Raw genomic sequence first — 15128 nt, 5'->3', positions numbered from 1 at the left:
TTATCTAAATATAACCATGTATATTATTTTAGCAAGGAGTGGTAGTGTTATCCATGAAGTCTCACTGCTAGATTTTACTTCATATAAATACACACTAACACCAGCAATTATTAAAAAATAATCACTACAGTATTACATATAGAAATAAATGGCAACTTCAGTTTTGTACTTTTAGCCTCCTAATAAGAGTAATATCCAGCCCTGCCTCCCTCGGTTGCTTTCTGCTCAGTTCACAGTAAACTGAAGCGCCGAATGTGTTTACAAAGCAGGTACCACAGATTTCCCCACACTGTCCTGTTAATATACCTTCATTGTGAGTTAAAGGGAATAATCTCTGTGCATGCACATTAAATGCTTAGCTTTGTGGATGCTGCCACCTGTATTAATGATTTTTGTAATATGGGCACTTGTCTACTAAGCAGTAACCTGAGATGACCATCTCACTTTACAGAGTCATTGTACTGTTCTAAGTTAATTCCTTTGTGTTACTATGGATAAAATGGGTAAAAATGTGGTGATCAAATTTAACAATTTTTGCCTAGTTTTTCTTCTTTGCATCTTATCAATGCTTGTTTGACAACATTCTTAATTTTCTTGGAAATTAGATTTATGGAGGAACACAAAATTATGACTCAAAAATTCACAACAGAGCAAGAGCTTCTCCTCCAAGAGTTGAAAGGGAAGCATGCTGATGAGCTAGAACTCCAGAGTCAACAGCTACAGGAGAAGCATAAGCAACATATTTTATCCCTCACAGCTGAGCTGCAGACAAAGCACCAAGCTGAAATTGAGACACTTACATCTACATTACAAAGCAAACAGCAGGCTCATATTGAAGCTCATATAGCTGAGCTGCAGGCAAAGCATCAAACACAAATTGATGAATTGGAAGCTAAACACTTGTCAAATCTGGATTCTTTGGAGTCTTCATACCTGTCTGAAATTCAGATTATACGAGATGAGCACAAACAAGCTGTTGAGGATCTACAGATGCATTTCATAGCGCAGCTGCATGAGAAGGATAAGGCGAATCAAGCAATTTTGACTCAGGAAATGGAAAGGCTGAAATTAAAACATTCTGAAGAGCTGCAACTTTCACAAGACAATCTGAAAATTGAGCTAGCTACTATTCATATTGAAAAACTTAAAGCCATGGCTGCTGAGCTGGAAGAAGCTCATAAGGTGAGTCAGGGGAAAACAAGACAGTAAGATGACCCTCTTTGGTTTTGAGTTTAGATTGATTTCAGATGAAAGACTGTTGGTTTTCTAGAGTTGTTTCGTTCCATTTGCAAAATGCTCTATTGATTGAGCAGCTGCTGCTTAACTCCTTTGTAATCGTTTTCTTAATTATTAAGAACAAAGGCAAAAGGAGAGATTATAGGCAAATACATATTTAAATATGATCATTATGCAAGCTTAGATACTGAGTTTAATGGAAATACAAAGTTTTTCTTCTTTGTTACTTTCACTACGTGTAAAAATGTTTAAAATCTACAGGGCTTGGAAATGAGAGAATAGTTCATACATTTTCCTCAACAGTTTTATTACTTCCCATAGGATATCATTTTGGAGAAGTGCAATCACTTACTTTGTATAAAGTATTTTTAAAATTATTTTGAAATAAGAATTTCAAAACACGTTTTGCATGAACCTTCTAGAATGGGCAGCTGCCTGCAGTTTTTTGCTTTTCCTTATGTAACAAAATTTTTATATTTTGAAAATGGTTTCAACCACAGTGCAGTAAGGAAGAGCTGGTAATTCTTAAGAACAATATAGTAGTAAAGTTGGTTCTTGATTGTTACTGATATTCTTCCTTAATGGTACATCATACAGAAATATTCTAAACGGCAAGCTCAGATCATCATTTATTCCTTTGGACCCTGTTGAGTAAACTGGCTGAGGGGAAGCATAAAAGGTGACAGTCATAGGACAATAACTCTTTTGCTTCAGTCCTAGTGTGTGACAATACTGCATCTTTTATCTAGCTAAGTTATACATTTTAATGTGTGTATATATAGTACAACTTAATTGGCACTCCAAAAACCTTCCATTTTGTGGCTAACTTCATCCTTCTCATTAATTAGTTCTAAGCAACTTGTTAAAGGTAAAAATACTCTTAATAGATTCTCAGGTTTCAGCAATATCATAGTAAACCTATGATCCTGCTAAATCACATTTTGCATAATTTTCGAAACTTGAACAGAATTTAGGAAGTCTTGAAATATGTTACGCTTCCAGTACATTGAAATAACATCTTCTAAGGGTGTTTGAGAGTGCTTTAGCTTCTTGTTATGTATCATGAGTCCCAGAAGTAGGGTAGTGGCTTGTTGCTAGGATATAAAGTCCCAGCAGATGCTATTGAAAATTTTCCTTCTGTTGAGTAAGGACACAAAGGGCATCATTTTGTACTGGTTTATTTAGAGCCTACTAAATTTTTGTAAGCCTACTCGATTATACTGAAGATAGGCACAAAAGTTGCCACTCTTTGCCCCTCATTCAAGAAAGCATCCCTTTTCATGTCAACACTTAAATTGGTGCTAAAGTTCCACTGAAGTCTCATGCTTAAGTGCTCCTGATTGTAATGTGTTTGATGTCGGGGGGTTGTGGTGATGAGAGTTGTATGTAGGAAGGAACAGGAAGACCTATAGAGATGTAATTTCTTATTACTAGTAAGTTTTAAAAAATAAATTCAAAGGTAAGTGAAGTGCATGCTCAGTCAGGGTCCAGGAGATGCTGGTAGTAAATATTCACTTATGTGGTTTGGAAATTCACTGGGCAGAGGGTAACTTTAATACTGCAGCATACCATTCATGAACTGGATATAATGAGGATGTTTGCTATTTTTAAATGAATAATATTATAGGAAGATTTGAATACAACTCTTCAAAATCAAAGATGTTTGTTGGAAGAAGAAAATCATAAGGCTCTGGATGTATTGCGTGAAGAAGTATTGCATATGGAGGAACATCATAAAAAAGCACTAAAAGAGCTCCAAGATCTCCATGTGGCAGAAGTTCAGAAGCAGAAAGAAGAATACTCCTGGCAGTTGCAGGAAGAGCTAGAGAAGCTAAAAGCACAGCATGAACATGAAGAGGAGGTAAGGACTGCTCAAATAGCTTATCTTCTAAAATAGAACAGATAAAATTTTGTTACCTTGAAAACAAAAATCACCAGTTATGGAGTTGGATACAACTTGATTTGATGCACTCGTGTAAGTAAAGAAACAAAACAACCTTGAGACATTTAAACCTACCTCTAATCTAAAGTACATGAAAATTATAACTCTCTTCAATATATCGACAAACAAATTTATTTAGCTTAGCTTATCATGCCTGTATATGTGTGTAGTCTTTTGTTGTTGATTTTATCAGACCTTCATTTTCCTCACCGGTTTTTTTTAACTGAAAAATTTTAAACATCCTTTGTAATTGAATATGTGTACCCAATACTGACTTATTTTTATGTTGCATTATCTATTTAAGGGAAGGGAATAGTTATCTTGAAGTTCAATGTGAGAATAAGTGAACTGTTTTGAGCAGCATTGGTTTTTTCAGTGGTACTTAGGCTTCTAGATAGCTGTCACTTTTGAAAATGAGATTACAGTTCTTACCTTCTTTCCTTAGAGCGTTTCCCACTTCTTTTGTTGCTAGTGTATGTACAGAAGGAAGCAAGCTTCTTGAATGAAGTCCAAGAAACATTTTTCATTATGCTTCTTGGCTAGTGTTAGTTTTTGTTTTTTTTCTTGAGTTACTGCTGAAGTACAATAGAATCCAGCTTTTTCTGGCTTCAGCTGTGTACCACAGATGTTGTAGTGAGTCCTCAAATGACTAAGATTTCATTATTGCAGTATGTACTGAAAAAATAATGAAACACATTTACAAGTGTGCTCTGAAGAGTCACAAATGATTAAAATTGAACTTCATTTAAATACATCTGACAAAATAAATGAACAACATTTCTTTTAAAGAAGGGACACTTTATTCTTTGAGCACCTGTCCCTATGTGTATTCCACTGTAGGTACTTATGCGCTTTATGTGCCGGAGACTGGAAGTTTCTTGCTGGCAATCTCTGGTGGTCCACATACGTGCCTTTGCTCTCCTTGTGTTCTCCACTGAGAGTATAAGGGGCAGTGTGGACTGGCGGCATTTCCGGTTCTTTCGTACTGCTGGATGTTCTGAGACAGAGCCCTTCAGTGTCCAGAGCTGCTCCTCTGTCTTCAACCTGTAAATATTGTACATATTTTTTATAGTTATCTAGTTAGTTTGCTTAGTATAGCTAGTTAGAAATCCTCTCCCCAAATCTGGGAGCCCTTCCCAGTATGGGGTTAGATTATGCCCAGATTATCGGGCTTTAAAAAACTGTATCTCTTGCCCGCACTCCTTTCTGGTTAGCAACGATCATCGGTGGTACCTTACTGCACTTTGCAACATGATTATCTGCCATTCTTTTCCCAGCCAAACCTGGCAAGTACAGGAATTCAGGCTGAGGAAAAACTTTATGGAGCATGCATTGAAGCCTTAGTCAGACCCGGGCTGGGGGATCCCTTTGTATATCTAGTAGAGGTAGCCAGAAGTGTGCCTCCTAGCACCACAATGTCTGATTCAGAAGCAGGAAAGAGCAGTGCCAAAGACCTTTCTCCCCGGGCTCCCCAGAAGAGCAGGAAGAACTTCCGTAAGCACAGGAGCACATCCCCCTCTAAATTCACCTCAAAGAGGGGATCCCTCCCTGACTTTGAAGTCAGGCAAGTCTTATCACCCTGGTCCCATGGATTTAGGTCCATCTAAGACTTACGGCTCTGTAAGAGGGGTGTAAGAGCAGAAGTACTTCAGTACCAGCCTCGACATCTGTGCTATTTACTCCAATACTGGCCAGGATTAGGCAGCAGAACCTGAAGGATGGAGAACTGTCAGAACCAACCAAGAAAAGTCAGCAAGACCTCAGCACATTGTCTGTACTGCCAAGATCTCATAAGGAGCCATCAATCACATTGGCTCCAGTGGTGCAGAGGGACAAGACTGCACTCCCCTAAAAGGATACAGACTTTAATCACTCCGGAGGATATTTTTGTCCTTTTGGATCCATAATCTCCAGTAATGATGGAACCAGCTCCCAGCAGAAAGATTTTGACCCCAACAGTTGGCAGGGACTACTAGAGGGGAGGTTTGTCCCTTATCTTGTCCTTCAACTGAAGGACAAGATAAGGGACAAACCTCCCCTCTAGTAGTTGTTGCATCCCCACTCAGTTAGGACCACTGACACTGCCTATGGAAATGCACCCAATGTTTTCACTTCAGGGGAATTGGATGTGTCTGAAGAGCCAACATCACCTCAACTGAGAGAGGTCAGCCCAGAGGAGGGATTGAGAATCTGCTGGGCCACATCCCAGCCTCGTAAATTGGAACATTCTCCTCAGGACCAGTGGCATCCAGGGGGCCTCCACAGCCTACCTTCGACTCCTTGAGCTGCCCTTACTTGGGGTCCATGGGACTTGTATATACGGGTATCATGACTGCATGTTGTCCTACTGGGAGTCTCATCAACCTTCTCCAAGAGATCAGCCAGAGGTTCCCCCAGAGCCCATGGAAAAGGGGAAAAAGGAACTGGAACCGCTGGTCCTACTGGTACTGACAGGGTATCATCCTCATCTTCTGAGGAGTCAGTTGCTCTAATGTTACTCTCTCTCCTGGATGATCACAGACAATTTCAAGAGCTGTTGTGGATGGTATCAGAGAAGCTCCAGGACCTCAAGAAGAGGTTCAAGGGGTACACCACAAGCTCCTGAACATCATGCAGCCTGTAGGATTTAGTCTGGTAGTGTTCTCAGTGAATGAAGCCATCCTGGAACAGCCATATAGCACAGCCTGGCAACATGTACTCAAGAGGGCAGAGAAACAATATGTCGTCCAGTTAACAGAACAGAGTTCTTATTTACTGACATTGCTCCATACTCATTGGTTGGTCAGGCAGCCACTGAAAGCACCAGGCCACAGCTCCCAAGGGGTGCTCCTGCAGATAAAGAGGCCAACTGCTTGGACCTTCTGGGGAGGGGAGATTAGTATTCACAACCACTAACCTCGAATTGTGAACATTCAACTGCTAAGTGCTGCTGTCCAGATATGATTTTAACAACTATTTGAAGTGCTTGGAGTTCAAAAATAAACTCCCACAAGAGGATAGGACTCAATTTCAAGACCTTTTTGATGAGGGCATGTTGGTGTCCAGAACCTCTGTACAAATCACCATGTATTGTGGATATACTCTTTGGGTTTCCTGGGGCGGTCCAAAATATGGGATAGAACTTGCCCTTTCATTAAACTAACCTTTTCAATTAAAAGACAGGCCAGTCTTTGCATTTGCTAAAAGACTCCAGGACAACCCTGCTTTCAGGATGCATGTACAGCAGCGCTGTTAGAAATACTGCAAGCAGCTGTACAAGCCCAGCCTGTTGCCACAACCCTTCAGTCACCAGCGATATTCTAAGCTGCCTTGTAAACAACAGAGGGTGTGAAAATCTAGATTGATTGCTCCTAACATTTCCTCTACATCCACCCAACCTTATCCCCCAGACAAAAGATCTCTTTGATGGGATCTTGAGTGCTGAGAACCTTCATTGATGCCATCTTTGCTGGATTATGGTGTCCGCTTTGCTGGCCACCTAGCACAGTTTTCCCAGAACTGGAATGTGATAACTGCAGACAAGTGGGTGTTGAATATTATCCATTCCAGCTATATCACTGAGTTCACCTCATCATCCCTCCAAAAACCATTTATGCATCCCTCTTCAGGGACCACTCTCACAAAGAGATCCTCCTTCAGGAGATAGAATCTCTTTTTAGGAGAGCGGGAAGAGAATGAGTCCCACTTCAGTACAGGGAAAAGGGGTTTTATTCAGTATTTCCTGATTCCCAAGAAAAAGGGAGGATGGAGACCCATTTTTGACATCCAATGCAGAATTTTTATTTGCAAATTGAAATTCTGGATGGTCACACTGACATCGGTAATTCTGTCCTTTGATAGAGACATTTGTTTCACAGCTCTCAACATGAAAGAGGCGTATTTTCATGTAGATATCCACCCTTGTCACAGATGGCACATCAGGTTCTTCTTCGAGTGCTGTCCCTGTGAGTGCACCACTTCTGGTGTCGGTGCAGCCCAGCGTCGTTGATGGGAGATTTTCGGTGGCAGTGTCCATCTTGGTCGCGCATGCATAGTGGTCATCTCGCGGTGCCTTTGGTGCCTCATCTAACGCACGTGCAATCTGAGCCCTTCAGTTATTTCTCAACCGTTCTCGGCCTGAGGCAGAGCTCTGTAGCGGTGTCAGTGACAAACTAGGAAAATAAGTAGGAATAGTTTTTCAGTGACAGTTAAGTTTCAGTTCATTAAGAGTTTAGGTAGCTTTCAGTCTCCCTTTTTCTTCTTTCAAACCCACCCCCCTACCTTTCATTTTCTTTCTGTTTAAAAATTACCTCAGCGAGGGACATTAAAAACATGCCTGGTTCACCAGGCTTTAAAAGATGCATTTTGTGTAAGGACACGATGCCAATTTCTGATGGCCACTCACTCTGCGTCCGCTGCTTAGGGAAGTTGCACATACTGCAAAAGTGGATTCACTGCAGCAACCTCAAGGCCAGGGCTAGGTGTGATAGAGATCTCTGCCTAAAACTTATTGTCCTGAGAAGTCCCGACAACTAGCCTTTGACTCCGGACAACAGGGCCCCTCGACAGGAGAGACTCTGGGAACCTTGTAATCTGATGTGACAAAAACATTCTTCCTCAAAAAACCCGAAGAAATGATCCACATCCTCCCTGCTGGGAGAATGTTAAAGAGAAAACTATCTCCTGCATGATCACTGTCCTTGGTGCTGACCGTATCGAATGTGAGCACCTTTGAGGCACGAGGAACCTCCGGCACTGCCTGCACCTTGACCTCTGCCAGCAAGGTTGAGGAGTCGAGGGGCAAATACAAGCCAACCTCCTCCTCCACGGCACTGACAACGCCATTGCAAGGGGTGGCACTGCAACCATCTACAATAGCGATGCCTGGCAGCACCAGTGCCGTTATCAGTGTCGTCACAGTCTGAGAGATCCAAGTCGGCACCAACGGCACCAGTCAAGCTGACACATGCTCAACTGGCACCGAACACTGTACTGCAAAAATCGTCAGCACTGACAGACACGGTACTGAAACCAGCGGAATTTCACTGCTTCACACAACGCATTGATATGGTGGTCTCCATTGTTCGGCACCAATGGCTCCCCAGTGCAGATGGCACTGGAGCAGCCAGATTCCCCCATCGCCCCTCCTTTGTCAGGCGATGAGGATGATGACCAGGAGGATGGCATCTTTTCATAACACCATTCCTCACCAACCAGCATAGGACAATCTCTGGGAACTACGAGATACAGAGACCAGTACGCCTGAGACATGCAGTCTTGGTATGGACATAAAATCATAGGACTGGAAGGGACCTTGAGAAGTCATCTAATCCAGTCCCCTGCACTCATGGCAGGACTAAGTATTATCTAGACCATCCCTGACAGGTTTTTGTCTAATCTGCTCTTAAAAATCTCCAATGAGGGAGATTCTACAACCTCCCTAGGCAACTTATTCCAGTGCTTAATCACCCAGGCAGTTAGGAAGTTTTTCCTGATGTCCAACCTAAACCTCCCTTGCTGCAATTTAAGCCCATTGCTTCTTGTCCTATCCTCAGAGGTTAAGAACAACAATTCTTCTCCCTCCTCCCTGTAACAATCTTTTATGTACTTGACAACTATTATCATGTCTCCACTCAGTCTTCTCTTTTCCAGACTAAACAAACTCAGTTTTTTCAATCTTCCCTCATAGGTCATGTTTTCTAGGCCTTTAATAATTTTTGTTGCTGTTCTCAGGATTTTCTCCAATTTGTCCACATCTTTCCTGAAATGTGGCATCCAGAACTGGACACAATACTCCAGTTAGGGCCTAATCAGCGTGGAGTAGAGCGGGAGAATTACTTCTCATGTCTTCCTTACAACACTCCTGCTAATACATCCCAGAATGATGTTTGCTTTTTTTTGTAACAGTGTTACACTATTGAATCATACTTAGCTTGTGGTCCCAGATCCCTTTCTGTAGTACTCCTTCCTAGGCAGTCATTTCCCATTTTGTATGTGCGCAAAGTCAACTTCATCTGAAGGCATCGCTCCACCATGACGAGTTAACCTGTTCGGAACAAGTAAAACTGGTGTTAGTAAACAGCAAAAAACCAGCTATGCATACCACTTACATACAAAAATGAAAAAGGTTCTTATGGTACCAGAACAAACATGTATCTGTGCTCTCAGCACCACTCCTGTTAGTCTTGGACTACAATATTAGACCTAAAGAACTCAGGGCTTTCCACACGCTTGGCTAGGGTACACCTCGCAGTCATTACCACTTTTCACCATAAGATTGATGGCATCTCAATATTCGCACACCAGATGATGAAATGCTTTCTCATGAGCATACAGAATATGTACCCGGAAATAGGCAACCCTCTGCCAGCATGGGACTTAAATCTGGTACTCAGAAGCCTTACCAGAACCCCATTCAAACAGTTAGCCACCTGGTCTCTACTTCATTTATCAGTGAGTTAGCATTCTTGGTCTCAATTACATCCGTGTGACAAGTGAAATAGGGGCTTTCATGGCTCATCCTTGGTACACCGCATTTTTCATGGACAAAGTCACCCTGAGACCACATCCAAAATGTATATGCAAAATAACATCCTCTTTCCACTTTAGTCAGCCGATTTACCGGCCTACGTTTTAACCCAAACTCCATGTGAATATACAAGAGGCTGTCTTACATTACACATCCAACGCACATTAGCGTTCTACCTGGACAGAATGAAGCTTTTCCAAAAATCCCTCATTTCCATGACCGAGCATTCCAAGATATGATGCACCGCAAAAGTCATTGGCCTCCTAAAGCCTGGAAAGGACCCGAGTCAAGCATCAAGCTATCGTCCCATATCATTATTGTTGGTGTGCTTCCAGGCACTGGAGCGCTTGGTCCTACACCACATATTACCCAACGTGGAGAGAAGTTTGAGCCCTGACCAAGCCAGCTTTCGCGAGGCCATAGCACATGTTGAAAATGACTTCCAGAGAAACTTGAAAACAGGCGCTGTTTTCATTGACCTAACAGCGGCGTATGATACGGTATGGCACACTGGCCTACTTGTGAAGGTATCACGGGTCCTGCTACCTTGGGTCACAGGTGTCATTGAACTGTTCCTCTGCTATAGGCAGTTTAGAGTCCATATGGGGGAGAAGACGAGTGCTTGGAGACAACAGAGCAATGGGTTACCCCAGGGCTCTGTGCTTTCGCCAACCCTGTTCAACCTTTACATCAATGACCTGTCAACAACGGAGTCACGAAAGTTCATTTACACAGACGACATCTGTTGCGGTACCCAGGCCTGGACATTCCATGTGTTTGATACCCCCTTAAACCGGGACATGACAAAGTTAGCTGACTACTGTAAAACTTGGTGCCTCCAGTCAAGCGTCATAAAAATGTCACCACTTTGTTCCATCTTCATCACGCCAGCGCAACCTGAGAACTGAATGTTTATCTGAATGGTCAGAAGGTGAAGCATGAAGTAGAACCGGTCTGTCTAGGTGTGACCTTAGACTGGACATTGAGTTACCAGGCCCACCAGAAGAAGACATTAGCTAAAATTAAGACGTACAACAATCTTCTTAGCAAACTGGCAGGTTCGTCATGGGGTGCTCATACTCCAACCCTGCGGATGTCCACTCTTGCCACCTCGTATTCAAAGGCCAAGTACTGCGCACCCATATGGAGCCGATCGTCCCACACCAAACTGGTGGATACGCAGTTATGTGCCGCCAGGTGTATCCTCTCCAATACCCTGCGTCCAACTCCACTACCCTGGCTCCCAGTTCTGAGCAATATTGCTCCTCCTCATATCAGACGAGAGGTTGCCACTGGCAAGTTACTGGAGAAAGTACGCACCAACTCAAGCCTGCCACTGCACAATAACCTTTTTAAACCACCAGCTGCATGTTTGCCATCACGTCGCCCATTATGCTCTCATCCGCCACGCCAGGATGTTAGGGCAAAAACACTCTAGCGAGAGGAATAGATATCTGTTATAATCCCCAACCAGTCCTTCCTTGGCAACCCTATAATTTGCTCATCTGGTTTTGACCTGCCCCATCGCTAATGGTCTGTGTTGAACAGGTTCCAGACTGGGCAAGGCCTCTGTGCAGCCAACTAGTATTGCTGGGGCCTTCGCGACAGCCCTTTGTGCAGCTGTGGCACAACACAAACGATGGCGCACATTGTTGATGAATGCCTGCTGACTACGTTCAGCGGTGGCCTAGAAGAACTGCATCACGCCACTGAAGATGCCATCGCTTAGCTAGACGACTGCACGCACTAAATAAATACTGTATGGTAGAGAAGGAACTGTGTTGGGTTGCGCGTGCACTAGATGAGTTGTCAACGGACACTGCTATGGACTAGATGATGCGTGACTCAGATGGACACTGCTACCGAAAATCTCCAGTCAATGGCGCCGGGATGCACCAACACCGGAAGTGGAGCCACCCATAGGGACACACATCTCAAAGAACCTCCGTTACTGCAAAGGGTGAGTAACCCTCTCTTTGTAGTAGCTCCCAACCGCTACCAATACAGGATATTGACCTAACAGCACCCTGAGTATTTAAGAAAGTGTTTGCAGTAGCAACAGCACAAGGCCATCACAATGGCTCCACCATCTTCCGATACCTAGATGACTGGCTCCTGACAGGCAGATCCTGTCTAGAAGTTCTGGCATCCACATCATTGCTGCACCATCTCCTAACATATCTTGGAATCTGTGTAAACACACAAGTCATCCCTGAATCTGATACAAAATACAGACTTCATATGGGCGACTCTGGAGTCAGTGAGGATGGGAGCTTATCGCCACGTCATGAGCGTGTTAATCTACCAGGCTATGCACAGTCCTTGAACATTAGTTTGGGTATGCCTCATGCTATTGTGGCATCTGGTGTTATGTACTTACATGACCGTTTGTAAGTATGCACCTCTCTTGCCTGTAGGCCTGACTCTAAATAATGTATGTGCTAAGCAATCACGCCATGACAATTCCCTCCAAGGTTGAAGGCCTTGCTGAAGTGAGAGAAGATGCCAGGGGTGGGTGTGTGGGTGGGGGTGTGTGTGTGTGTGTGTGTGAGAGAGAGTTTCTTTCCTCACTCCCACACCAGACAAAATTATATTTATGGATGGCTCCTGTCAAGGTTCCTTCCCCACTCTGAACGCTAGGGTACAGATGTGGGGACCTGCATGAAAAACCTGCTAAGCTTATCTTTACCAGCTTAGGTCAAAACTTCCCCAAGGTACAAAATATTCCACCCTTTGTCCTTGGATTGGCCGCTACCACCACCAAACAAATACTGGTTACTGGGGAAGAGCTGTTTGGAAACGTCTTTCCCCCCAAAAATACTTCCCAAAACCTTGCACCCCACTTCCTGGACAAGGTTTGGTAAAAAGCCTCACCAATTTGCCTAGGTGACTACAGACCAAGACCCTTGGATCTTAAGAACAATGAACAATTCTCCCAACACTTGCACCCCCCCTTTCCTGGGAAATGTTGGATAAAAAGCCTCACCAATTTGCATAGGTGACCACAGACCCAAACCCTTGGATCTGAGAACAATGAAAAAGCATTCAGTTTTCTTACAAGAAGACTTTTAATAGGAATAGAAGTAAAGAAATCACCTCTGTAAAATCAGGGTGGTAGATACCTTACAGGGTAATTAGATTCAAAACATAGAAAATCCCTCTAGGCCAAAAACTTAAGTTACAAAAAAGATACACAGACAGAAATAGTTATTCTATTCAGCACAATTCTTTTCTCAGCCATTTAAAGAAATCCTAATCTAACACGTACCTAGCTAGATTACTTACTAAAAGTTCTAAGACTCCATTCCTGGTCTATCCCCGGCAGAAACAGCATATAGACAGACTGAGACCCTTTGTTTCTCTCCCTCCTCCCAGCTTTTGAAAGTATCTTGTCTCCTCATTGGTCATTTTGGTCAGGTGCCAGCGAGGTTACCTTTAGCTTCTTAACCCTTTACAGGTGAGAGGAGTTTTTCCTCTGGCCAGGAGGGATTTCAAAGGGGTTTACCCTTCCCTTTATATTTATGACAGCTCCCTATTAGACTGGAGAGCCCACATGGATGACTGCACAGTGCAAGGCACTTGGACACCTCGGGAGACCAGAATGCGTATAAATATCTGGTGTGTTAAGAGCAGTCTGGGAAGCCTGCAAGACATTCTTACTGCTCATATGACCTTGATATGTTCTGGTAATGTCAGAAATCATAATGACTGTGTTCTATGTCAACTAGCAGGGAGGGGTGCAATCCATCCCACTGTGCATAGACATGGTGAACTTATGGGGCACCACTTTACCCTGTCAGCAGTGCACCTTCTGGGTGCTCACAATTCACTGGTGGAAAGCCTCAGTAGGGATTATGCCACCAGCCACGAGTGGGAACTACACGATTCTGTAATGAGCAGCACCGTTGCTCAGTAGGGAGCACCTACTTTGGGACCTTTTCGCATCCCAGATGAAGAGGAATTGCAGCACGTTCTGTTCCAGAGGAGCTCAGGGTCATGGCTGCAAGAGTGATGCTCTCCTACTTTCTTGGATGGGTCATCTGAGGTACACCTTGCCTCCCAATCCACTCGTTCTTCCGCAGAACTTCAAGTTCCACAAGGACACAGTGCTAATCATCCTCATTGACTTCCATGTGGCCTGGACAGTTCTGGTTCCTGGCCTTATGCAGATGTCAACCTGTCCACCCATCAGCATCCAGTCTGTCCTGGATCTCTTGACCCACGACAACAGCAAGGTCAAACATCCCAGCCTGATCTCTTGTCATCTCATGGCTTAGTATTTGGATGGGTATCACACCTAGAACAATCACGTATGAAAGCAGTACAAGCCATTCTAAGAAATACCAGAAAGGATTCCACCAGAAAATGTTACATAGTTAAGCGGAAACATTTCTGTATGTGAGCCCAGCAACACCATATGTCCCCTGAGACAGAAGACATCCTGCTATTCTGGATTTATCTTCTTGCTCTGAAGACTGTGTATCTTTCCTTTAGCTGACTAAGTGTTAACCTAGAGGCAATCAGCACATGTCCACCTACTAATTGATGACTACTTCATCTTCACTCGGTGACAGTCATGTTTCTGAAGGGTTTGATTAGAACCTTTCCACCAATAATGCAACCAGTTCCACAGTGGGATCTCATTTAGTACTCTTGGTATCGTCTAGGTTGCTGTTTAAACCATTAGCTATGTGTTCAATGTTCCAGTTGTTGATAAGGTTGCCTTCCTTGTTGCCATCACTTTGGCCAGAAAGGTAAGGGAGCTTAAAGCCATTATTCCTCCTGGGGGAATTCTGCACCAACGAATTAAAAATTCGGCGCACAATATTTTAAAATTCTGCATATTTTAGTTGTCGAAATAACACAGTACAATCACTGTGGTTTCAATTATTTCTGTAATGTATTTAAACTGCAATAGAATGGATGAAGAATGGGAGTGGGGAGCACTGGAGGAAATCCGCAAATGCCCTTGCCTAAAGTAAAGTAGCTAGGTTTGACCCTTTCTTTCTAGTTATTAGTCAACAAATATAGGCAGCCGTATGCTCAGTGTTGCATCATAGGCAACTGAAGAGCAAGTGAGGGCTGGGGAATCAAACTCAAAATTTATATTGGCTACTGAACGTCTCCAGAAAGGTCAGTAGCGTGTAACAGTTCATGGAGCATACTTCGACAGGAAATTTTTCAGTCCAAAAATTTAGACCAGTTCTAATCACTAAAGCACCATAAGCATTTATAAAGCCATACTGTCTTTTACACCACTCTGGCAATGTAAAGGAGTCTTAAAACTTTTACACCTTTTTATACTCCTGGGGGAATTCACAAAGACAATTGGAACAATTGACCAAGCAAGCTGCTACATTCTGCTCTGACTGAGGGGGCAGAGCCTGCTCCATGCCTACCTCCTCAGAAACACCCTGAAGCCCCTCCACGCTAAGTGTACTG

General features: G+C 43.3%; 1 protein-coding gene across 4 annotated transcripts in view; it reads left to right on the top strand.

The window, feature by feature from the left end:
- PCNT (pericentrin) overlaps positions 1-15128 on the top strand; it is a 240105-nt gene that overhangs the window by 96975 nt on the left and 128002 nt on the right. For all 4 annotated transcript variants that reach the window (XM_077830537.1, XM_077830538.1, XM_077830536.1 and 1 more), the window contains exons 20-21: positions 606-1182; positions 2864-3097. In XM_077830537.1, coding sequence (XP_077686663.1) covers positions 606-1182; positions 2864-3097 — 811 coding nt within the window. The remainder of the gene's footprint in view (positions 1-605; positions 1183-2863; positions 3098-15128) is intronic.

The sequence above is a fragment of the Eretmochelys imbricata genome, chromosome 11 (assembly GCF_965152235.1).
Source record: "Eretmochelys imbricata isolate rEreImb1 chromosome 11, rEreImb1.hap1, whole genome shotgun sequence".
Classification (NCBI taxonomy): domain Eukaryota; kingdom Metazoa; phylum Chordata; order Testudines; family Cheloniidae; genus Eretmochelys; species Eretmochelys imbricata.
The sequence above is the reverse complement of the archived record's forward strand: the minus strand, read 5'-3'. Positions and strand labels throughout refer to the sequence as shown.